This window comes from Orcinus orca, chromosome 15 (genome assembly GCF_937001465.1).
Source record: "Orcinus orca chromosome 15, mOrcOrc1.1, whole genome shotgun sequence".
In the NCBI taxonomy this organism is placed as follows: domain Eukaryota; kingdom Metazoa; phylum Chordata; class Mammalia; order Artiodactyla; family Delphinidae; genus Orcinus; species Orcinus orca.
In genome coordinates, this window is record NC_064573.1 from 80955020 (window position 1) to 80980801 (window position 25782).

At 41.8% G+C, this 25782-nt stretch overlaps 1 protein-coding gene across 2 annotated transcripts in view; it reads left to right on the top strand.

Annotated features, from left to right (window-relative positions):
• The first annotated feature begins 3419 nt into the window (after positions 1-3419).
• Positions 3420-25782, top strand: part of PPTC7 (protein phosphatase targeting COQ7) — a 39202-nt gene continuing 16839 nt past the window's right edge. The window contains exon 1 of one of the 2 annotated variants that reach the window (XM_033440960.2): positions 3420-3952. In XM_033440960.2, the coding sequence (XP_033296851.1) occupies positions 3730-3952 (223 nt within the window). In that variant the 5' untranslated portion in view covers positions 3420-3729. The remainder of the gene's footprint in view (positions 3953-25782) is intronic. The other variant, XM_004276734.3, reaches the window with a different exon arrangement.

Below are 25782 nucleotides of genomic sequence, written 5' to 3' on the forward strand. Positions count from 1 at the left end.
CATGAAGGCACCAACGTTTTTTATCCTTAGCCCAGAGCCTCAGACTTAACAAGTGCTCCCCAAACATTTGTTCACTTGCAAGGCATCAGTATAATCCAGTGGTTCTAAATTGGGGGTGATTTTGCCTGCCCCCCACCCCCAGGGGCATTTGGCAATATCTGGAGACTCTGGAAACATTTTTGGTTGTCCCAACTAGGGGGTGAGGTGTTCTATTGGCATCTAGTAGGTACAAGTCAGGGATGCTGCCAAACCCCCTTCAATGTGTAGGACAGCCCCCTACAATAAAGAATTATCTGGCCCCAAATGTCAATAGTACCAAGGATGAGAAACTAATTAATTCTCATTTTGAATAGGTTAGCAGAAAGAAATCAGACAAGATCTGTGTACCAGTGTGGCAGAAAATCTCATTAGGGAATTCATGCCTTTTTTTTTTTCTTTTTTTAGGTGCTGGGGGTGAGTCCAGTGCAAAGCTCTTTCCTAATGCCATAGAGGTGCTCTGGGAACACAGATAGTATTTTCACCACTTGCTCGCTTCTGAGAGTGACAAGTGACCTCCCAGGAATCCTTGAAGTGCTAGGAATGTAACTCTGTTAAGGAAGAAAACTCTTAGGGCTTTTTAAGTCTAGCAAAATGTCACAAGTGAATTGTGCTCCTGGGGGAGGGCAGGGGAAGATGGTTTTCTTTTTCTTTTCAAAGTACCCTCTCCTGGCTTCCCCACATAGTGAAACTTTTTAGAACTGGCTCTGGAATAAATGATTCAAGGGAACATGAGGCCCTGTCTCCTCTCCTTTCCGAAAAGGTGCAAAGGATCTTTGAGAAAGGATTCTGTTCACATTGTGCTCTGAAGAGCAACTCATTTGCAGAAAACTCATTTGCAGGAAACTCAAGGCACTCGTATCATTTAACTGTAAAAACAGTCACCCCAACAGAGCAGAGGTTACCAGCGTCAGAGTCACATCTTATGTTGCTGCTCATCTCATCCAACCGGTTCTTGTGAGTGACATGGAAATCAGGTAATATATGCCCTGAAAATGAAAGGTAGGAGCAGTCTAATTGAGGCAAGGAACAGGGGTTGACGTGCTATTTTAAAAAGTTTGTCCTTGGGGTAGAATTACCTGACATCCTGGCTGGGATTTGGTAGTGGTGTGTGCTTAAAAGAACAACCTTTAGCACAGCTGGCACAGACATAAATGCCAAGCAGAGGATCCACAAAGCTCCACCCCCTCATTCTGGGCGCTCTCCAATTCTTGTGGGCCATAAAAAATAGCAAGGTGTAACTGCATTCCTAGGATCGCTATATCTTTTAACCAGTAAATGAACTTTTTTTTGTCTACACCTTTGACAAAATGCCACTCATTATGTGAAGTGGTTTGTTCAGTCCAATTTTGGTGAAAACCCTTAAGGACAGAAACATATAGAGTACTTAGCACACTGTGAATCACAAAAGTGTTTAATGATGACAGTAATTGGGATAACGGAATGTGCTTTGAGTGGATGGTTTACAGGTCTTTAGATGAATTTAAAAAGGTATAAAAGAGATTCATTTATAGAATGAGATGGGAATCCCCAGAGGAACTACAGTTCTATCAAAAGTGAACTAGAAAAGGACCAGTGCTTCTCGGTGATATACATTTATGTTTCAATAAAACCAAAAAGTATTCCAAATTAGATCACTTGCCTCAAATCTCAGTTTTCTTTTATTCCTGAATCCATTCATTCAGTCATTCCTTTATTCAACAAATACTATTTTTATATTATTTATGCTTCCTATTCAATTATCCCTTCTTTTATTCAACATTTACACATTGCCCGTTAGTTGTAATAATACAATGGCAAATGATCCTTGCCTTTGGGGTGCTTAGGATATAGTGAAATATTCATTCATTCTTTCATTTATTTATTTATTTATTTATTTTTGCGGTACGCGGGCCTCTCACTGCTGTGCCCTCTCCCGTTGCGGAGCACAGGCTCCGGACGCGCAGGCTCAGCGGCCATGGCTCACGGGCCCAGCCGCTCCGCGGCATGTGGGATCTTCCCGGACCGGGGCACGAACCCGCGTCCCCTGCATCGGCAGGCGGACTCTCAACCACTGCGCCACCAGGGAAGCCCCATTCTTTCATTTATTTACTAAAGTATTTACTGTGTGCCCATATGTTCTGGGGATACAGTAAGAAAGAGGATAGGACCCTCAGGTAATGGAATTACATTCTAGTGGGTGGAAGGAAGAGCAAAAGCAAAGGCCCTGAGGCAGCTGTGAGCATGACTAGAGCCCAGTTAGTGAAGGGGGCACAGGACCAAATGCGGTGGAGAGGTATGCAGGGGCTAGATTATGTACAGTCCCACCAGCATGGTATGTAATTTGAATGTACATTCATACACACATACAAACATATTACACACGTTTGGTGAGCTAATCTTCACATTACATTACAAACTCCCCATTAAATTTAGTTATTTTTCAACCTAAATATTTTCAGAAGAAGGTTGCTTAGTCAAAATCTGGAGAAGGCTACTGTGATGTCTTTGTTAAGGGTGGGCTAAGAGCTTAAAAAAAAAAGTAGGGGAGCTGACTTTTTTTTTTTTTTTTTTGCCTTTCTTGCTAAGAGTTGTCCTTCTGATGAGAAGAGGTGGCAGCTGTGGGAGTAGAGAGGCAGGGCCCTCATCTTTACAAGTCTTTGGCACTGCATGACCTCTCTGAGCACCCAAGTTAGAGGTGGGAAGAAGACCTGTTTAGCTAGGTGGACCTTCAAGAAAATTAAGATTTGAGACAAAGAAATTTGGGGCCTAGAATTTTTTATTCCCCACTTGGCAGAACCGTCTGAAAGTCTGAAACACTTCTGTATGACATGGCTGCAGTGGCCGTGCCTGAATCTCCATCACTAACCCTACATCCTCACCCAACCGTCTAATAGGAACATATAGTATTTTCTCGAATTTTCCTAAACATTATGCAAAACGGCTCTTCTTTCCAAACAGATTGCCTCCCCTAAACCCTTCCAATATATAAGTTCTGGAGGTGTCACTAGATTAGTGTACTTCAGTTTCTTAATATATATACTACAGAATAATGATATGTGACCCGATACTTTCTTCCAGGTTTTTCTTTAAAGGAATAGTGGCGTTATTTAAAACAGTAGCTTTTAAAAGATATGGTTAAAGCAGGGGAGAAAACAGCCCACCTGTAATTCTCGGTATTTTAACTTAGGTCCCGCGTCTGGGGAATCCTCCTAGGTCCTTGAAGCTAGGCAGTGAAGTAAAAAAGCGACTACAACTCTTGGACTACAACTCCCAAGAGACATTGTGTCCACATCCTCTGCGCACGCTCGACCTCTGTGGCTGCGTAGGGCACCGAGCCGAGGAGGCGGGGCTTGGGCCTAAGCAGCGGCCGTGGGCGGGGCTAGAGGCGTGGCCACAAAGGGGGCGGTGCTGCCGGCGAGGCCCGGAACACGCTAGCGGAGTGGAAGATGGCGGCGGCAGCGGTGGCTGCAGCCGGGACCCCAGTCGGGCTGAGGCGGAGGAGCCGCCGGTTCTGACCTCGCTCTGGCTCCAGTGCGCGCGGCGGAGCGTGTGCGAGGCCCCGCGCGTCGGGAAGGGACGGCGGCGACTGCGCGCCGCCTTGAGGAGCGTCTCGGCGGCGGCGCGGCTGCGGCTGAGGAGAGAGCCGGCTCCGGGCCTCCGCGTCCTTCTGCTCCCCGGGCCCCCCGCCTCCCCGGGGGGGCGGCGGCGGCGATGTTCTCGGTCCTCTCGTACGGGCGACTGGTGGCCCGCGCCGTGCTCGGCGGCCTCTCGCAGACCGACCCCAGGGCCGGCGGCAGCGGCGGCGGCGACTACGGGCTCGTGACGGCCGGCTGCGGCTTCGGCAAGGACTTCCGTAAGGGCCTCCTTAAGAAGGGCGCGTGCTACGGAGACGATGCGTGCTTCGTAGCCCGGCACCGCTCGGCAGACGTGCTCGGTGAGTGCCCGGCCAGGTCCCCCCTTCCCAGCCCGGGATCCGCCTCCTGGGGACTCCCCTGCTCGGGGCTTTCCTCGCTCCTCCGGGCGGTAAGAGGAGCCCGAGAGCCAGTAGTAGCTCATTTGTACGGAGCGCTTACTATGTGCCAGGCGCCTTGCCAAGCGATCCAAGGTGCGTTTTCCGCTTGAACAACCCCCATTTTAGAGATGAGGAAATTGAGGCGCAAAGCGGGCGAGCCACACGCTCAAGGTCACACAGCCTGAGAATGTGACCAGTTTGCCCGAGTCCGGAACCGCACTGTTAGTCACTTGGTAGTGCCAGCCCCGGACGATCTCGTCCCCTCCCCCGGCGACACCTGCAGTCTCCGAACCTCGCTCTGGCTCCCGCCCTCTCTCCTCTCTCCTCCCTCTGCGTGCCCCGGGGATCCCTGCTTCTTCACGCTCCTGACGCCACAGTCCGGCCGCGGGCAGCGGGATCCCGAGCCGACTGGCTGTCGTGAGCCCCACACAGCCCAGCCGCATTCTTTCGTCGTCTCGATCGAGACCAGATCTACATCCTTTTGGAAGTCTCGCAGCGGAGGCCGCTGGCCTGGTGAAAAATCACTCGCAGTGCATTCTTCCAAACTGATCTTGCCACTTGAGGTCACTTGGGGTGTAAGAGAGTCTCCTTGACCCAAAATAGAATGGTCAAACCCTCTTCTAGACTGCGGCCAAGAAAGCCTTGAGAATTGGTTAAAGCCTTTAAAGGCCACAGGTGCTTCCAATGGCCCATTCCAGTTACACCTTAGGGTTTGGGAGTCTAGAGTTAGAGCTTGCAGAAATGGCTAAATATAATTCACAAGCGATCAGAAACTTTACCATATTGTATGTCTTTGGAGGCAGTGCGTATGCCATAGAATCCTACGCCGTTAAGTCTCTTTTAATAAATAAAGCACTTCCTTTGTAATTGAAGGACATGTTGTCATTGAACTTAGGTTCAAATGTCGCTTTGGTTTCACTTCTCAGGTGAGATTATTTTGATTACTTTAAATTTCATATTCTGAGGCAAAGTTAGGCATTGGAACAAATGGACCTGTAACTTTATGACCATAATTATTTTTTAATTTGGTCTTAGAATAACTGCTTATTATCTTTGCTTCTACTCATGTACTCTTTGTGAACATAGAACTAGAAAAGTGGTTATCAGTTTAATTCATGAAAGTCTCCATTACCTGTGTTGAAAAAAATCAGTTGGTATTTAGGCAACACTTAAGACTCCTCAGAAGGGAACTTGCAAATTTTTTTTTTAATTTTTATTGGAGTATAGTTGATTGACAGTGTTGCGTTAGTGTCTGCTCTACAGCAAAGTGAATCAGTTATACATATACCCATTCTTTTTTAGATTCTTTTCCCATATAGGTCATTACAGAGTATTGAGTAAAGTTCCCTGTGGGAACTTGCAAACTGAAGTCCTACAAATCCACTCTAAAGTCAGCTTGACCCTGACTCGGTATCTTTTTTAAAGGTCTGTCAGTGGCTGTCGCTTTTCATTACAGTTGAGGCACTTCACAATTAGAAGCTTGTGACCTGTGCTGCTTTTTCAAGTCGCACTTATAGTGCAGCAGGATAGGGGATATTGAGCCACTAAGGTTCTGCCTTATAAATCTGTTATGTGCTGGCTTATTTGAAAGATTTGTGATTTGATTTATGATTTGGATATTTTAATGTGTCAAATTTCTAGGCTGAAGCTTGATTTAAAATTTTTTGAAGGCTACCTTCTTAATGGAGTGGGGTATTCATAAGGAAAATTTTGGTCAAAACCATTCTGAAAAAAGTATAAACATACCATCCTGGCAGAAACCTGGCCTGGTTTGGTGCTCAGCTTTGCCACTCTGTGATCTGTGGTTTTGGATAAGAGCCTCTCAGCTCATTTTCCTCATCTAGACTAGAGGATGAAGGGAGTGGAATACCTGACCCTCAAGAACTTCCGACCATCATATCATATTTTCTTTTTGTTTTGAAAAGACAGCACCCTTTGTTATTTTGCATCTCAAATAATGGGCATTACTTCCTGTCTTATTTACATGGGCACCGTCAGGAGATTTGTTCTGTTTTACATCTGTCTCTAAACCACCAGTAGTTCTTAACTTTCCTTGGTTCACAGCCTCTTGGTTTACTGCCCAAGGGCTCTTTTGCCCCCAAAATGTGCAGAGAGACAAAAGTTTGCATAGGTCCTTGGGGACTTCACTGACCCCGTGAAGTCCATCCATGTGCCACCTAGAGGTCCATGAAGGGGTACTAGATTAAGAACTACAGCTCTGTACCCCTCTTGAAAGGAATGTTGCTAGGCATAACCAGACAGATGATTGCTTATGTGGTCTGTGGCCATATTTGACAAAGAGCCGTTTTAAGAGAGAGAGTTGCATGCAAATCAGGGAACACAGGTTCTCTAGCTAGGACTGTTTTGGAGGAGTTATTCCAGAAAGCCTTCTTGGGAGCCACCTGATACAACTTCTGAGTTGGCCTCATTTGATCTTTGGTTTCCACAATCCAGTCCGTATGATGGTGACTTCTGTTTTATTGACACCATCCCATCCCAGGCAGGTCTGATTATCTCTTGCCGTGAAAGAGGTGATGAGTCTCAGTGAGTTTTTTTTTTTTTTTTTTTTTTGCGGTATGAGGGCCTCTCACTGTTGTGGCCTCTCCCGTTGCGGAGCACAGGCTCTGGACGCGCAGGCTCAGCGGCCATGGCTCACGGGTCCAGCCGCTCCGCGGCATGTGGGATCTTCCCGGACCGGGACACGAACCCGTGTCCCCTGTATCGGCAGGCGGACTCTCAACCACTGTGCCACCAGGGAAGCCCTCAGTGAGTTTTTAATACTGCTTTTTACTCTGGAAGTTGGAGTGGTAAACTGAATTTCATTAAAGGGCTATGTGGAGGGAGTTCCCTGGTGGCCTAGTGGTTAGGATTTGGTGCTGTCACTGCCGTGACCTGTGTTCCATCACTGGTCGGGGAACTGCGATCACACAAGCTGTGCGGAGGAGCCAAAAAAAAAAAAAGGCTATGTCGAATAATAATGTTATGTTGAACCTCAGTGCTTTGAACCTTCTAGTTCTGTAGATAATTCATTTTCTTTGGGTTGACACTGTGTTTATTGCTAAGTTATCTGTGCAACTCACTGTGGTCATCTAGGACTCTTTGTTTGGAATGAAAGCTGTTTATTTCTTTTGTATTAGAAAGAGAAAGCTGATTTATTTCTTTAATTTAGAATTGGTCTGTTGTATTAGTCATGCAGTGACTAAAAGTACTTGGTGCTTTACAACATTTTTGTAGAGTCCCACTGGATTTCTTTTAGGAAAAACCAACTATGGTGGGTGTGGTGAGACATAAGAACTACTCCTATCCCCTGGAAAATTGGCAAAGGTGCTTTCTCTTTATTAGGTCCAACAGGAGTAAACCAGTGCCAGCAGGAGCTATGCACACTTTTTCCTTCTTCCCTGTGACTAATACTGAGTTCTCTTATTACTCTATATGGCATGGTTGCCTAAGTACGTAAAAATATGAGAACTGCCTAGCGTGTAACTGCTGGGCCTCCCACAGCCCTATGCCAATTAACAATAGAATCAAAGACTGTTGAGAGTTGTAAGACTTAGGAACCTTGCAATCCAATTCTTTCATTTTACTGAAGACACAACAGAGGGTCAAATCACTCTGCTAAGGTTACTCCACTAGTTAAGGGCAGAATTAGGACTAGCACCAAGATTCCCCATTCCAGTCCTCTTTCCGTTACACCACCGGTTACGTTTTCTTGACAAGATAGGTGAATTCAAAACCCATCTGTCTTCTGGTACTGTTAAAGCGTTCTGGTAATGCTTTTCTTGCTCAAGGGTATGGGGATGTGTGTGTGTGCACAACTTCTTTATTCACTCTATGACTCACTACAGTGCAAAAAAACTCCTCTGCATACTAAACAACAGTTTATTGGAAAAAAGACAGCATGGTGTATGCCATGTAAGTTCTGACTTCTGAATACTGACTTGTAAAGTAATTCTTTTAAAACTGCACAGTGTTTATTTAAGCTTGATTAAATTGAAACCTTAAAAAGAAATGAAAAATTCTAGCCTTTAGATATAATTTTGATTGTGGCCAGGAATTTGAAGTGTATTTGTGAGTAATACAGTCTTAAAAGTAGTTGTCTTGGGAATTCCCTGGCGGTCTAGTGTTTAAGACTCCGTGCTTCCACTGCTAGGGGTACAGGTTCAATCCCTGGTCAGGGAACTAAGATCCTGCAAGCCATGAGGCATGGCCAAAAGAAAAGAAAAAAGTAGTTGTCTTAAGGTATGAGGATTACACAAACAATATAAAGATAAAAATTTTATTTAGGAAGTGAATTGATTAGGCAGAATTTGATGTTTTCCAACAGTCATGGTAATTTTAATGTATTTGGTAGAACCTCTATATCTGAAAGTGAGTTGTCCTTTTAACAAAGTACTAGTCACCTTGGGAGAGTGTGTGTGCGTGCTAATTTCAACCTTTCAAGAAGCCCTCTTTCGAATTTTCCTCATCTAGATTTCAAGCTGTGTCAGGAAACTAGTCTCATTATATAGTCATAATTTTCTGAAGGTCAAAATTCAGTCTGATCCACCTGTTGACAGCAGACATAACCCTGACTGAATTTTTTTCACCTGCCATAACATTTACCTTTTAAAGTGAAAAATTCAGTAGCACAACATTCACAAGGTTGTGCAGCCACCACCACTAACTAGTTCCAGAACGTATTCATCACCCCAAAAGAAAACTCCTACCTGTTAGCAGTCACTTCCCAACTCCCCTCCCTCAATCCCTGGCAACAGAAAGTAGATTCTGACTCTACAGATTGCCTATTCTGGACATTTCATATAAATGGAAACATATAATATGCTGTCTTTTGTGTCTGGCTTTTTTCACTTAGCATAAGATTTTCAAGATTTACCCACATTGTAGCATGTATCAGTACTTCATTCCTTTTTATGGCTGAATAATATTCCATTGTATGGGTATACCACGTTAAAAAAAATTGATCTAGGGGCTTCCCTGGTGGCGCAGTGGTTGAGAGTCTGCCTGCCAATGCAGGGGACACGGGTTCGGGCCCTGGTCTGGGAGGATCCCACGTGCCGCGGAGCGGCTAGCCCCGTGAGCCACAATTACTGAGCCTGCGCGTCTGGAGCCTGTGCTCCGCGACAAGAGAGGCCGCGATAGTGAGAGGCCTGCGCACCGCGATGAAGAGTGGCCCCCACTTGCCACAGCTAGAGAAAGCCCTCACACAGAAACGAAGAGCCAACACAGCCATAAATAAATAAATAAATAAATAAATAAAATTAAAAAATTTAAAAAAAAAATTGATCTATTAATGGACATTGGGTTGTTTCCACTTTTTTGGCTGTTGTGAATAGTGCTGCTGTGACACATTTATGTGTAGGCTTTTTTGTGAACATATGTATTCTCTTGGGTATATACCTAGAAATGGAATCATTGGGTCATATTGTAACTTTGCAACTTTATGAGCAATATAGTTGTTTTTTATATATTTTATATCATTAATATATAATGTTTATATATCATTAATATAATTAATAGAGGGGGAAATCTTTTTTAAATGTCAGCAATCAGATATGTAAGTTCTGAGATCAATCAGTACTTTAAATATGCTGGATTTCATAATTGTGTGCTTTCAAGAGAAAATTGTGGAATGTTAAGGAAGTGTGAGAGTTGTGGGTTCAGTAGAAGAGCCTTCTAGGACTCAGAAACATCAGGGTTTAAGAAGCTACTGACAAAAAAATAGCCACTGACTAGTCCTCTGACTCTTCTGAGTATTCTGTCATTCTGTAATAAATAGATTATAGGGTTGATGGATAGAGGAATTTTGCTGTTTGTTTCTTAAACTCCTGCTCCCCGATATTTTTCTCATTTTGCTATATATTGTACTTTTCATAAGGTTCTTATAAGGCACATTATTTTTAAAGTCATTTCCTCATTTGTTATACTGTCAGAACTACTTTTCCTTTGTTCAGTCTTTAATCTAGAAATTCTTGAGCTTAGTTTTAAATTTTCCTAACTTCCAGCTTCTCTCTCAATTTGTTAATAATCTCCTAAAGGAATCTGGATAAATCTTTTTTTTATAGAGCAAGTAATTGCATTTTAAAAGCATGACTGTTTATACTTTTTTAGAAAATATACTTTTGTTAAAAGATTTTAAATTGTAGCAGAAGATAAGATGTAGATGTTAACTGGTTGTGCTGTGGGGTTTTTTTTGGGGGGGCAGGGTGTTGAGGGAGTTGGGGGAACCTGGATTGGAGGAGGCTGTTCCTGAACTTTAGCACTGCTTTCTGGAACTGGGCAATACATAACCTGAATGGTTGCAACAGTATCCAAATGGAGTTTGTACTTGTGTGTGACTCAAGAAGTACTACACCAGGTCAGAGTATTTGACCTACAACCATGTCCTTTGAATAAATGCCTATGTCAGGTTTGAATAAACGTTTATGTCAACTTCAAACTAAATGGCAAATTCATTTTATATAGGTCCCCGTGCCTTTTAGAGAGGCCTTACCTGGGGCTTTAGGTTCAGAATTTTTAGGGAAATGCTTTGGAAAGGTAAGTTGACAGTTTCTTTCTAAAGAAATTTTACTTTTCTAGTCAGTTGAAAAATGGTGTGCCTTGTGGGTTTGCCTTTCAAAATTAGTGATAACTTTTGGTCTCATTTTAAGAACTGGTTACCTAGATCCTAATTTTTATCATTAGTAATAAAATTCAGTGATCTATCTTGTTTGAGAGTTGTCAAATATTTTAAAAATCTGATAGTTTTCTATCTCTCTGAGGTCTAAAATCATTTGTTTCCTGTTACTAAACAATTCACAGTTTACAGAATTACATCATAAATCAAAACTTTTTTGCAAAAGCTGACCAACTGCAGGAGGCATTGGGCTGATAACACACTTACTCATTTAAACTTAAGTTGACAAGTGGCACGGATCTTTCAGTTTAAAATTTTAAAGAAGAAAAGATGCTAAATACTTTTGAATGGGATCCCAAACAGGATTTCGGTGGATGGGGTGGGGATGAGGGAGCAGAACCTTTTCTTTAAAGAGTGGGAAATACTTCACTCTGTTTTCTCCTAAACATTTATTCAATATCTGACACAAAAATGGTTCAACTTACCAGTGTTTTATACATATACAGTGCTTTAGATTTTACTTATTTTTTTTGGCTGCGTTGGGTCTTCGTTGCTGCGCGAGGGCTCTTCTCTAGTTGCAGACAGCGGGGGCTACTCTTCGTTGCTGTGGGCGGGCTTCTCATTGCGGTGGCTTCTCTTGTTGCGGAGCATGGGCTCTAGGCTTGCGGGCTTTAGTAGTTGTGGCTCTTGGGCTTAGTTGCTCCGTGGCATGTGGAATCTTCCGGGATCAGGGCTCGAACCTGTGTCCCCTGCGTTGGCAGGTGGATTCTTAACCACTGCACCACCAGGGAAGTCCCTAGATTTTACAGTGTATTTTTATATTTTACCTTATTTAATCTTTTAACTATGAAATAGTTGCTCTTATTTCTGCTTAATCTGCATCTATTTCCTCATCTATGAGGCTGACTCATCAGTAAGGTTAGTATCAAAGCTGGAACTTGAACCTAAGTTTTCTCTTGCGCATCTAGTGCTTTTAAATAAATGGTTTTGTTTTGCGCTTATAAAAGTAATATATGGGGCTTCCCTGGTGGCGCAGTGGTTAAGAATCCGCCTGCCAATGCAGGGGACACGGGTTCGAGCCCTGGTCCGGGAAGATCCCACATGCCACGGAGCAACTAAGCCCGTGCGCCACTACTAATGAGCCTGTGCTCTAGAGCCCACGAGCCACAACTACTGAGCCCGTGTGCCGCAACTACTGAAGCCTGCGTGCCTAGAGCCCGTGCTCTGCAACAAGAGAAGCCACTGCAATGAGAAGCCCACGCACCAGAACAAAGAGCAACCCCCGCTCAACACAACTAGAGAAAGCCCACGCGCAGCAACGAAGCCCCAACGGAGCCAAAAATAAATAAATAAATAATAATTAAAAAAAAAAGTAATACATGTTCACAAAAGCACAGTGTAAAATACCTGTAACTCATAACTCAATTATAGTCAGTATGGTTTCTTCTAGCCTTTGTGTATATACAATTGTATGTATACATATTAGTAAATAAGATTGGGTTAGTGTGTATTCTGCTCTGTAATGTTATTGTTATGTAATGTAGCTTGAGCATACTTCCGTAATAAGCATAGCTATCATATTTTACTGTGTATATAGTACATGAAGCCCTCTATTTTTATTTATTTAGATTATTTCCAATTTTCTGTTACAAGTAACACTAGAGTGAATACCTCTACATGTAAGTATTTCCTTAGGATAAATTCCTTGAAGAGGAGATCCTGAGTCAAAGGCTGTGAACTTTTGAAAGGTTTCTGATTTAAATATTAGTGTAGCTCCCTCCAGAAAGGTTATACTAATTTATACGTTTCCATTTGCTATGAAATTACTCTCATCAGTAAGCTTATTGTTGATCTTGAGTCTGTCACATTTAACAATTTATAAGTTTACTAGGTTCTTAAACAGTTGTTTTTGAGGTAAGTTTGTAGCTGGTGAATAGTTCTAGGACGGATTGAATTGTTGGTATGAATCCCAAGGGTTACAAAATGACTGCAAAAACTTTGCCAGAGACTGCAAAAGTGACTTACTACAAAGAGTGCTTTCTGTTGAGGGACCGAGTACTATTTTGACTCAAGCCAGTTCCAACACATTTTTGCACTGATTTTTCTTTTACTCATTTCTTTTTACTCATTCCCTCATGAAGAGGAAACTTCTTTCTTTTTGTACTACTGTGACTGTACATTTCGATCTTTCAAGGATGCCATCTCCAGTAGGTTTTTTGACTTATCAAAATTTGTCTGTGCTGTCATTTGAGGTAGATGCAAAAGGTTAGCTGTGCTGAATGAAGCCAACAAAAAATGCTTCTGTTTTCACATCAATGTTTGGATAGCAGTTTTGAATAAGAAAATAGATTTGAGCTATTTACATTAGAGCTGGAAAACTGTTCCTGGCCTCTAGTTTGAATACTAATTGGTAATATGGTCATCAGTGTTTCTATGAAATGAGAAAGTCTAAACAGAGGTGTCATTTATGCATGTATTGTTTTTAAAAATTCACTTCTCTTGGTTCTTGAGCTGCAACGCTGATCTTATTTTCTTGTTCATGTACCCTGAATTCACTGAACAATCAGTGGTCTTTGGTGTGTTTTGTGAATACATTCTATACATACATATTAAATAATTTACAGATCGTCTGAATTCAGTGAAGCCAATTAATCTATAACTATCTTTTATTCTTTCATCAGAATTTCAAATTGAGAAATGGTTGGCCTGCCTTTTTGTCAGTGGCCTGAAGGAGAAAAAAACTTTTCCAACATTCTAGTCTGGTGGTTAAAACTGAAGTAAAAGGGCATGGGGCAGTGTTTTTACCCTCTGGATCATTATCAAAACTTCTCTGAAAACATACATAAGGTGGTGTACTAAGGGGAAAGGATAAATTGAGAAGCCTGAAATGGAGCCTTTGTTTCAAAACTAGTTCATGCAGTAAATGCACTGTTGTATATGAAAAGTAAAATATAGCTGTATCTGTTAGCTTTTATTTTATAAAGAGTTTCTAAAACAGGCTCCCTTTTCTTGCAATGTGACTTAGAATCCCAGAATCTTATATCTTAGAAAAAGGAACTCTCGAGAGAATTTGTCCTCCTGCCCTTTCTTTCACAGATGAGAAAACTAAAGTTTAGAGAAGTTATTTGGCCAGTGTCCTACAGCCAGTTAGTGGCAAAGAAAGCTGGGAGCTGTGTCATCTCCAAGACTCCTTTTCAAGGCTCTTTCCATCCAGCCTTATTTTAACAGTCTGTGAGAAGAGGGCACAACACCTTGTGCAACTCTAGGATGAGATAATGGTTCATTCTCTCTCTCTCTCTCTTTTTTTTTTTTTAATTTTTATTGGGGTATAGTTGATTTACAATGTTATGTTAGTTTCAGGTATACAGCAAAGTGAATGTTATACATGTATCCACTCTTGGTTTAGATTCCTTTCCCGTATAGGCCATTACAGAGTGTTGAGTAGAGTTCCCTGTGCTACGCAGTAGGTTCTTAATAGTTAATCTGTTTTATATATAGTAATGTATATATGTCAATCCCAATCTCCCAGTTTATCCCTGCCCCCCCCCACCTTTATCCCCAGTGGGTTCATTCTCTTTTTGTAGTTCTCAGATGAAAGTTGCTTTATCAGAATGTTGGTATTCTAACTTATCAGTACAGTCAACTGAATTCATTGTTTACTGGTTGTTTCCTGTTAGTCCTTGACAGGTGCTGGGGAAAAGACCACGAACAAAATAGACTTTAGCCTTGCAGTTTCACGGTCTGGGGGAGAAGGTACACATATGCACAGGAACAGAAACGTTAGATATTGTGGAAGCATGGAGTCAGGCCCCGAGAGATGGGTTTTTCAATAAACTGAGGCAAGTGAGGAGAAGATTGGCAAGGCTCTCCAGATTGAGGGATCAGCAAATGCACAGTAGAAGACTTCCCAAACTACAGCTGTTTTGTAGCTAGAGCGTAGTTTGGGCTGGCGGGGTGGCATTGGGAGGATGGTTGAGAATTGATGTTAGAAAACAGGTTATGACCAGATTGTCAAAGGTCACAGTTGCCATATTGGGTGTTGTTCCGTTTTTTGGTTTTGGTAGAAGCTATAGGAGGTGTTTTTGCTTTTGTTGTTTTGGGTTTAGTTTGTTTTTTTGTGAAGAAGCAGCACATTTAGATGGTACAAAATTGAAAAGGTATTCAAAATTCAAAAGGGTGCATAAAGTCTCCCTCTCACCCATGTCTCCTAGCTGCAAAAGTTCCTCTCCCAAAAGAAACCAGTGTTACCAGTTTCTTGTATATTCTTCTAGAGAATGTTCTTAGAAATACAAGTAAATAAGTGTATATACATGGAAGGTATTTGACTAGAAGTGTAATATGGACATAGCAATCTTGTTTAAAAAAAAGATAAAGAGGGTGTAATGGGAGAACAGGAGGCAAAAGATCAATTAGGAAGCTACTGAAATAGTCTGAGCTAGAATGGGCTTTAACTTAGGGTACTGGAAAGTAATTGGGCTTAAGGCACATTGCAGACAAAGAATCAACAGGACTTAGTGATAACTGGACGAAGAGGGTGAAGGAGAAAGAGAAATTGGAGTTGATTTTGAGGTTTTGCTTCTGGAAGCTTCTTTAAGGTTTCTAGCCTGGAAATGTGGGGTGGTTTGGGCTGCCATTAATCAGGTTAGGAAATGCAAGAGAAGAATCAAAAGTTTGGGAATTGAAAACAGGGTAGCAGAGACATTTCAGAGGTAGAATTATCTGGTTCGTGGCATGCTTGGATCCAGCTGGTCTTTATTGAGTCCTTAGTGCTCTGACAGTGAGTCTCATTAGAATCACCTGTATAGTTTGGATTTGTATGCTTTGTTACAAGGCCCAGGCCTACCCTGGGCACACTGGCTCAGGAGGTAGGGCTTGGGTTCCACAGGTAATCTCAATGTGCAGCAAGAATTGAGAACTGTTGTGCCAGGAACCAGACTAACACTCCAGAATGAAAGACGTTACCAGCATGAAAAAGATTCAGCCCTGAAGGGGATCACATTACGGAGTGGGAGAAAGGAGACAGGAAAGTCATGATACAGGCGCTGCTGTTATTGTAGTGACCTAGGGAGAGGGTTAGGCCCACTAGCATTTCTGTGTTGGTTGTCATTATAAGATTTCCCATTTAAAATGAGAAATTTCTAAGTCTGAACCCTGGCACACAGTAGGCAGCAGGCACTTAAGAGGTATTTGTTAAATAAGGTTACTTCAGTCAGTTCTGGAAAATAATTTATTTTTTCAAGGTGTAGATGAATCTTTTTTTCTTCGTTTATTTTTTTGGAGACAAATATAGATTTGTCCCTTAGTGCTTGAAAATGTTGCTGTTTAAATGTTTAATGGAATATTGAATGGTGGTGGATGTGTGACCAGAAAAGCTGAGTGGACCACTCATCTTTTTTTTTTTTTTTGTACGTGGGCCTCTCACTGTTGCGGCCTCTCCCGTTGCGGAGCGCAGACTCTGGACGCGCAGGCTCAGCGGCCATGGCTCACGTGCCCAGCCGCTCCGCGGCATGTGGGATCTTCCCGGACCGGGGCACGAACCCGTGACCCCTGCATTGGCAGGCAGACTCTCAACCACTGCGCCACCAGGGAAGCCCTCATCTTTTAAACATTATATATGAGTGGGAATTGTCTTTTGATTGTGACCGTAGACCAGTGTTTGTAGAGCTTGCAGCCAACACTGATCAAAGACTTTTTTTCTGATTGCTACAGGGCAGACCGGTCTATATACTGTTATTTGGCCTTTTTTTTTTTTAATTTATCTTTGGCTGCATTGGGTCTTCGTTGCTGCGTGCAGGCTTTCTCTAGTTGCGGCAGGCGGGGTCTACTCTTCATTGCAGTGCAGGGGCTTATTGTGGTGGCTTCTCTCGTTGCAGCGCATGGGCTCTAGGCACACAGGCTTCAGTAATTGTGGCACGTGGGCTCAGTAGTTGTGGCACACAAGCTTAGTTGCTCCATGGCATGTGGGATCTTCCCAGACCACGGCTCGAACCAGTGTCCCTTGCATTGGCAGGTAGATTCTTAACCACTGTGCCACCAGGGAAGCCCTGGCCTTAAGAGAGACATAACTCTCATTTATTGCATGTTGGCCGTGAGCTGAGCACTGTGACGAGGCACTCTTTAACACCATTATCCGTGTTCCTCACACCAGCACTGTGATGTTCATGATTTTATTCCCATTTACAGGTGAACATAATGAGGCTCAGAGAGCTACCCAAGACACCTTTAGTACACCTCATCCTAATCCTGGAGCTGGAATTTGAACCCAGATCTGACTCCAAAGCCTTGCCCAGTGTGTGTACACTGCCTTTTAAGTCAGAAATGATCATTTAAAACTTCGTTTTACTGGGTCTTTGCTGGGTCTGAGTACTATTTAGTTATAACTATTCCTAGGCTAATAATTGAGCAAAGCCCCTTAATTAAAGCAGTATTAGCGAGCCTGTTGAACTAGTCAGTAGGCCACAGGAACTTTGGTGGCCTCAGGCCAGCCCTTTGCTTCTGGGGGACCTCCTAAATACCTTAACTCCTGCAGTGCATTGTTTTGGCTAATTGCTGGTGAGTGGTTTGTGGCAGGGGTGTGATAGGCATTTACCTAGAGGTGAGGTTTCTCTGCTCTTAGAGCTGTAACCTCCGCCTTTATTACTTGTACTTTATCCATATTAGTCGAAATCGCAGGGAACTGCCCCAAATGCCTCTCTCCTCAGCCTCCTCCTCCCCCACAACTCGGTATTTTCATCCTTCCAGGCTCAAATCAGACACTTCTCCATGAATGCTTTTCTAATTCCTTTAGCTAGATGTAATCTGATCTTCCTTGCTTTTGGCTTTAGTGGTACATGTTTATTTTGTTTTATTATAGCCATTTATCTTAAGCTGCTCCAATTCCCTGCACTACCACTTGATTTTAAGTTCCTCTGGGCTGGAAATCTTTTATTGTATGTAAATCCCTTTGGCTCCCTTTCACCACATGTCTTGCATATAGGAGATGTTCAATAAAATGTGTTGACTAACTTTAATATTGAATGTAAGTGTAAAATGCAATTCTTAACTGAATTCATATAGTTTATCATCTCTCCCATAAAGGCAACATGTACTCATTACTGGAAAAATGGGGAAGTATGGAAAATAAAAAGAAGAAAAGGACTTCCCTGGTGGCGCAGTGGTTAAGAATACGCCTGCCAACGCAGGCGACCCGGGTTTGAGACCTGGTCCGGGAAGATCCCACATGCCGCGAAGAAACTAAGCCTGTGGGCCACAACTACTGAGCCTGTGCTCTAGGGCCCGCAAGCCACAACTACTGAGCCTGCATGCCACAACTGCTGAAGCCGGCGCGCCTAGAACCCGTGCTCCGCAACAAGAGAAGCCACCGCAATGAGAAGCCCACGCACCACAACGAAGAGTAGCCCCCATTGCCGCATCTAGAGAAAGCCGGCACACAGCAACAAAGACCCAACTCAGCCAAATAAATAAATAAATCTTAAAAAAAAAAAAAGATGATTACTCGTTCTACCCCCTCAAAGGTCATTACTTAGTTGAACAATATATAGGGGAAATATAATTAATTTTCAGAAATTAAGGGTCAGTTCTTGGCAAGCTTTTTTATTTTTAAAATTTATTTATTTTTGGCTGTGTTGGGTCTTCATTGCTGCACGCGGGCTTTCTCTAGTTGCAGTGAGTGGGGGCTACTCTTCGTTGCGGCGCGCGGGCTTCTCATTGCGGTGGCTTCTCGTTGCGGAGCACAGGCTCTAGGCGCGTGGGCTCAGTAGTGTGGCTCACAGGCTCTAGAGCACAGGATCAGTAGTTGTGGCGCACGGGCTTAGTTGCTCCGTGGCATGTGGGATCTTCCCGGACCAGGGATAGAACCCATGTCCCCTGCATTGGCAGGCGGATTCTCAACCACTGTGCCACCAGGGAAGACCTTAACTTGGCAGGCTTATTGAAAAGAATTATGTTCTCACTTTTTTTAAAAAAGCGTTTGTGCCAGGGTTGCATGTGACTCGACCTCTCCCAGAGGGTGGTGTTTTAGTAAAAAGCAGCTCTTATTTTTATAGAGGGCTGGAGAAAGCAGGGGGTAAAATAGTATCCTCTTTAGGGTTAGGTCAGGGTATATGGCTTAATTGTTGTAAATATTAGATTAACCTTTAAGACCGAAATTCTAGATCTAATCTTATAAATAGAAGGAAAAATTTTCTCTTAGCCTACAGGGCCAGTACAAGTAGACACACATCAGATAGCTGGACTTTAATTGCTGTTACTTTCTTATTTAAACGTTAAATTATTAGGCATTGTGTAACATTTTCTAATATCTAAAAACTAACAGAAGCCTCAGATTTAATAGAAGGCCTTAATTCTGTAACACACTAAGGTCCCTGTCTCTACTGTTCATATCTTAAAATAAGTGTGAGCCCCCCAGATGATTTGTCTGTTGCTTCCTCCTGTCTAGAAAGCATTGCTGACAGCATTTAGCATTTGAGGAAGATACTGTTGCAGCTCAGAAAGGAGTGAAGTGACCTTTATCTGTGACTTAACCTTCAACTTTATAAGATACCCAAGGTCCTCAGCCACAGTTAAGTCAAAACATATCATTCCACATTAAATATTTGGTATTTAAACAGAAGAGCTAGAGGAAGTTAGAGGAAGACCATTTTTCTTTTAAAAAGGTTGACTTTGAGTTTCTTTGCCTTCACACTATCATTTCCTAATCGTCTTCTACCACCCAGAGTAGTCTGGAGATTACCGTCTCTAATTAATGAAATATTCTGGACAATGGGTTTAAATGTGTATATGTATGTGTGTGCATTTTAATTTGATTAATTATTAAGTAGTTTCAGGTTTACTAAGCTAGAAAGGAATAGTTATTTTGTTTAGAATTCTAAAACATAAAATAGAACATTTATTCCTGCTTTGAGTCCGTATTTGAGTTTTATTAACTGTCCTGGACAGTACTATTTCTTTTATTTATTTATTTTTGGATGCGTTGAGTCTTCGTTGCTGCACGCCGGCTTTCTGTAGTTGCGGTGAGCGGGGGCTGCTCTTCGTTTTGGCTCATGGGCTTCTCATTGCAGTGGCTTCTCTTGTTGCGGAGCACGGGCTCTAGGCGCATGGGCTTTGGTAGTTGCAGCACGTGGGCTCAGTAGTTGTGGCGTGTGGGCTCTAGAGCGCAGGCTCAGTAGTTGTGGCTCACGGGCTTAGTTGCTCTGCGGCATGTGGGATCTTCCCGGGCCAGGGCTTGAACCCATGTCCCCTGTATTGGCAGGCGGATTCTTAACCACTGCACCACCAGGGAAGCCCTGGACAGTACTATTTCTTGAGCAGGATTTGAGTTTTGCTTATAAGTGTCCCTTTTTATACATTTTGTCATAGGGTTGAACCTTTCTTCCTTCCATCCTTTCAGCTTTATTGCCTCAGCTTTGAGTTAGCTGTTCTGCTTAGAGATCTTGAGTTCTTTTTTTAATGTTTATTTTATTTATTTATTTTTGGCTGCATTGTGTCTTTGTTGCTGTGCACGGGCTTTCCCTAGTTGCGGTGAGTGGGGACTACTCTTCATTGCGGTGGGTGGGCTTCTCATTGCGGTGGCTTCTCTTGTTGCAGAGCACGGGCTCTAGGCACGCAGGCTTCAGTAGTTGTGGCTCACAGGCTCTAGAGCGCAGGCTCAGCAGTTGTGGCGCATGGGCTTTGTTGCTCTGTGGCATGTGGGATCTTCCTGGACCAGGGCTCGAACCCATGTCCCCCGCATCGGCAGGCGGATTCCGAACCACTGCACCACCAGGGAAGCCCAAGATCTTGAGTTCTTGACGTAGACTTGGTATCTGGAGAATTAGAAGATGCAGGTTTCATTGGGACTAATGCGTAGTGGTTATTTTGGGGAAACTTCTTGCAAAGGGAATATATCACTTGTTAAAGCAGGAAGAACGTGATAATCTATATAATTTCACCTCTAGAGAACTGAAAGGAGTGTTAATCAAAGCAAATTGTACTTTTCTGAATAAATCAACTTTTGAATACATTTTTCCAGTAATCCTTCTTTTTGTTCCCTTTGGGATAATTGTTTGCAGAAGGATTTCACAGTCCTGAATCACAGGGGAGTGTTTTTAATGCCCAAATAGTTGAGGCTTCAGAATTGTTGATACAAGTGTGATCTGTTCCATTTGATAGAAATTGAGTTTATACTCTGATCTCATTTTTCTCTAGTTATAATGCTTCATGTTGTGATGCCCCTAGACAAATAAGGTTGGCTTTGAGACCACTAGGCTATAGTATTTGAAGAAGAGCCTTGGCATCTGAAAAGAAGCCGGCTGTAGCACTGCAATAGATACTGCCTAACCAGTTCCCTGTCAGATGAGTGCTCGCTGCAGAAAGTGTAAAACCAGATATCCTTATCCCTTGAGTACAGAGGGTCTCCTGCTGCTTTTATTATTCAACTCTTGTGATCCAGCCAGATTCTTACTCAATTTCTCCTCTGGAGTTTCAGTTCACTATCAGGTACCCATCCTAGTAGATAGGAGATGTGTTTCACTGATGGAAAAACAATCCCTGTAGAACCATCTTACTTCATTAGGGAGAGTACGAGGCTCAATGTAAAATGCCTCGAGATCATCAAAGATGCAAGGAATAAAGCTCTATATTACCTTTGGGTACTACTTAGTATTTGAAATTCTGCCAGAGCTATTGGATAAAATCAAATTACCTATTTTTCTTCACTGATGCTTATATTAAAATTGAAATTTAGTATTTATTTTTTGGGTATCACTTTCTTCTGGAAAATGTCTTGTAACTAATTGCATGTCAATCTGAAGATGAGTGTAGTAAGAAGAGTTTAAGAAGAACGGCAGCCTCATGCTGATGGCTGATAATGGATAATGATGGAGAGACTCAGGCTGATGATCGCTTAGTTCAAAATCTTTTTCAAGGTGAGCCTTTTGCCAGCTACACAGTTAGGTGGCCAAATGCAGTTGGAAGGAGGATTTTTAAGCTTCCACAATTTCAGCTTACTTACCAAATCTTTTTTCCTTGAATTTTCTGGTTAGAATAAAGCTGTTAAGTAAAATTCTGCATTAATAACAAGCTAAGTGATTTTTTTCAAGTACATCAAAGTTTTGTTTTTATATGATTATAACTAAGGCAAAGACAAAAAAGTATTAATCAGAAAAATGAAAATTGTTACTTTAAGAATTTTCTTCCTATAAAAAAATATATTTAAATGATGGGAGATAACACCAGAATTACTCTTTCTCCTTCTCTCTTTACTTTAGAAAAGCAATCTACAGAAAACCTAGCAAAATATTTTATAAAAATCATAAATATAAATATTTTCTAGTTGGCTATTTCCCACTTCATAAAACTTGACATTTTCAGTTGTAAATGGTACAACTAAAGGAATTTTCTGTGCCCTATAGTCTCTTCTCAGCTTTTTGCTCAGCTATTTCAGATATGTAACCATTATCTTAATCTAATAATGGTTTTAATTGGATTTTAGGTCAAAGGGAACACTTAAGCTAGACGTGCGCTGACAGAATGTTATTAATGGAGACATAAGGTGATTACAGTGAGTTAAATGAAATAGCTTCTATATTGGTGCAAACTCTTTATCTTGGCATTCAAAGCCTTTCCAGTTCAGTCCACCTTTTCAACTTCACCTGTCTTTACCGCTAAAGAAATTATATCATTCTGACAAATTGGATTACTTGGCTGTTTCCTAAACTTAATCAGTTATATCTGTGTTTGTAATTTGATGCCTGAAGTAAGATGCAAATCGCAAGTGAGCTGTTTGGCCAGGAATTCTCGTTCCTAAGATAAGATCCCCCTTAAGTCCTTAAACCTTTTACTCTATACTCCCTGAGCATCCGGTCCATTCTGTGGTGTCAGTACTGGACCTTTGTCAAAGAACTGGCCCTGATTGCCTTCCCCAGTGCAGACTCTTAGTTCCTGACTTCATACAGAACATTTCCACAAAAATGCCCTACCGGTGCCTGAAACTCAGCATACCTGAGACAGAAGTCAGTATCTTCTAAAGGCATTTTCACCCCCTCCTAACTGGGGAATCATCTAATCAATATTCATTCCTGAAATCCAGAAACCTATTGATATAAAATGTATTGATGGAGAGCTGTCTTGTCTTTATGTCCTTTGTATTTCCAGTGGTTGTCTATTCTACTTTTCTCATTACCTCTAACCTAAAATCTTGCAGCTGATGCCTGACCTCTTACCTCTCTGAACCCGTTCTGTCCACTGCTGTCAGGATTTTTTCTAAAATATAGATTGGATTATATCACTTGTACCCAGAAACCTTGTGACTTTTTATTGTCTAGAGCAGTGCTCTTCAGTAGAAATATACTGTAAACTATATATGTAATCTTAAATTTTCTAGTAGCCACATTTAAAAAAGTAAAATGAAACAGATGGTGTTAATTTCAATTAACATATTTATTTAACCCAGTATATCTAAAATGTATGTTCAACATGAAACTAAGACATTTTACAATCTCGGGGGTACTACGTTTTTGGAATCCAGAGTGTATTTTACATTTAACAGCACATCTCAATCCATGCTAGCCACATTTCAAACTGAATAGCCACATGTGGGTAGTGGCTCCTGTATTGGACAACACAGGTCTATAGCATAAAGCTTAAAGTTCTTGGACTGCAATTTTGGGCACCCCACAGCTTCAGCCCCTGCCCTGCGTATTTCAACTTCTCCCCACTCACCCAAGCCCCACCCACACCTAATTTGCCATTCTTTTCCTTTAATTACTCTTCCCTGCCTGAGGAAATCTGACTTACCTTCCAGGGCCAGATCTGAATGCCACTTCCTAGTGAAAGCTTGCTCCATTCTCGCAGTGCCCCATAAGCATTAACCACTTGCTCTTGACTCTTCTGTAGCAGCATTTGTGAGAGCCGTTTGTCTAGATCCCATGAGTGAGTAGTCTCGCTGCCCACTAGAAGGTGAGCTTCCCGGAGGCAGGATATGTCTTCCTCAGCTTCTGTTTCCTAGTATTCACTGTAGCCTCCATTTGTTCTTAGGGATATTCTTATCCATTGTTGTTTGATATCTTCAAGATCTGAAGCAATCTCTCCTTTAACAGTTGTTTTCTTTACCTCTGAATGAAATTTCCCTTTATATCTGGATCAGTTCCACGGTTCCACTGTGGATTGAAGCTTTTGCTTATGCAAGAGAGGAAATATTCATTTTCTTATAGAAATAACTGCCTAATATGAATTAAACTAGGTTTCAAATGTAGGTTATTCTGGTTTTAGCCTGGTTCTAATCCCAAATATAACTCTTCCTGTTATATAACTTGTTCTTTGTAAGTAAATTATGTATGTATACTAAGACTTTTTTCACACAGCTTTATTGAAAAGTTTATATGCTTTTTGAATCTCTTTTTCCCCCTAAAGAGTCTTGGCCAATGGAGTTTTGCCTGTGTTCTTTTTCCCATATAAGAGCAAACAGGTGCCTGAAAGGTTACCTCTATTCTGGGAGAAATCTGATTAATGTTGAAGGGCTGTGCCAGGTCAGACTCTATAACCTGCTGACAGATTATTTAGTGAGTGCCGGGATCAACTCTCAACATTATCTCAGGTTTTAATGGTTTTCTTATGAAGGGCATTTGTAGATGAAACCAGTTTGTATTTAAAGTTAATTGTGGCTCTTAGATCAGAAACTGGTTAAGAAATTCTTCCCTCAAGCAAACAGTAGTTTGAGAAGAATGAATGATTCATCAGATGGAGTTGCAAGGACTATAATTGCATTCTGTGTTTTTAACACAAATTGTTGCATTTAAATCATGGTAAAATCTTATCCCTGGTGATGTAAGAATTCCTCAAAAGAAGTTCCTATTGAACTACCTTAAATTTTTGTAAGAATTTCTAGATATCCTTACAGCTGCTTGAAAAGCACCAAAAAATGATACTCTTCCTGGGAGGGTAGACCTCAGTCATCCCTGATGCTTCTCTTTCCCCCACCCTCACTGTACCCCATTCAGTGTACCTGTGAGTCTTTGTGTTTCACTGGATCCCAAATCCCTGTACTCTAACTGCACTGCCACCATTTCACAACTGGGCTACTGAGACAGTCTCCTGATTTATTCCCTTTTCTGCTTTTGCTCTCCACACAGCAGGCAGAAGGATCTTTCTTCTTATCATTATTACTATTTAAATTTTATATAATGGAAAATTTCAAATATACATCAAGGTAGAGGGATGAATGTACCTCTCATTATTCAACTTCAGTTATCCATTCATGGCCAGTCTTGTTTCATCTACTCTTTTGTCACCCCCCCCCCAATATTTTGAAACAAATCGCAGACATCATATCATCTAACCAACTAATTTGGAATTGCCCTAAAGTGAAATTTTGCCTTGGGACTTCCCTGGCGGTCCAGTGGTTAAGACTCTGAGCTTCCACTGCAGGGGGCATGGGTTCAGTCCCTGGTCCGGGAACTAAGATCCCACATGCCGCATGCACGCAGCATGGCCAAAAAAAAAAGGGAAATTTTGCCCATTGGTTGGTCACAAAAGGTGAGGAAAGTTGCTTCTCCAATAGTGATAAGTTATTTGTCAACCTCTTTACTGTCTTCCAATTCTGTTTCTTATTATTTTTTCAGGATGTTTTCCATTTCTGCTTGATAAGTGCCATCACCAGAAAAATAGTTTAATGTGTTAATTTCATGTTAAGCCAGTTTTTCAGGGATACATGTAAGCACTTTCCTACTTTTGCACCAAATATGCTCTTTGAAGTGTGTGTGAAAGTTGAATGTACAAAAAATGTAAATATAGGTCAATTATACTTAAAAACAAACTCATAGAAAAAGAAATCAGGTTTGTGGTTACCAGAGGCAGGAATATGGGAAGGGAATTAGATGAAGGCAGTCAAAAGAAACAAACTTCCAGTTATAAGATAAATAAGTACTAGGAATGTAATGTATAACATGATAAATGTAATTAACACTGCTGTGTGTTATATATGAAAGTTGTTGAGAGCAAATCCTAAGAGTTCTCATCACAAGGAAAAAAATATTTTTCTATTTAATTTTGTGTCTACATGAGATGATAGATGTTCACTAAACTTACTGTGGTATCACTTCATGATGTATGTAAGTCAAATCATTATGCTGTACACCTTAAACTTTTACAGTGCTGTAGGTCA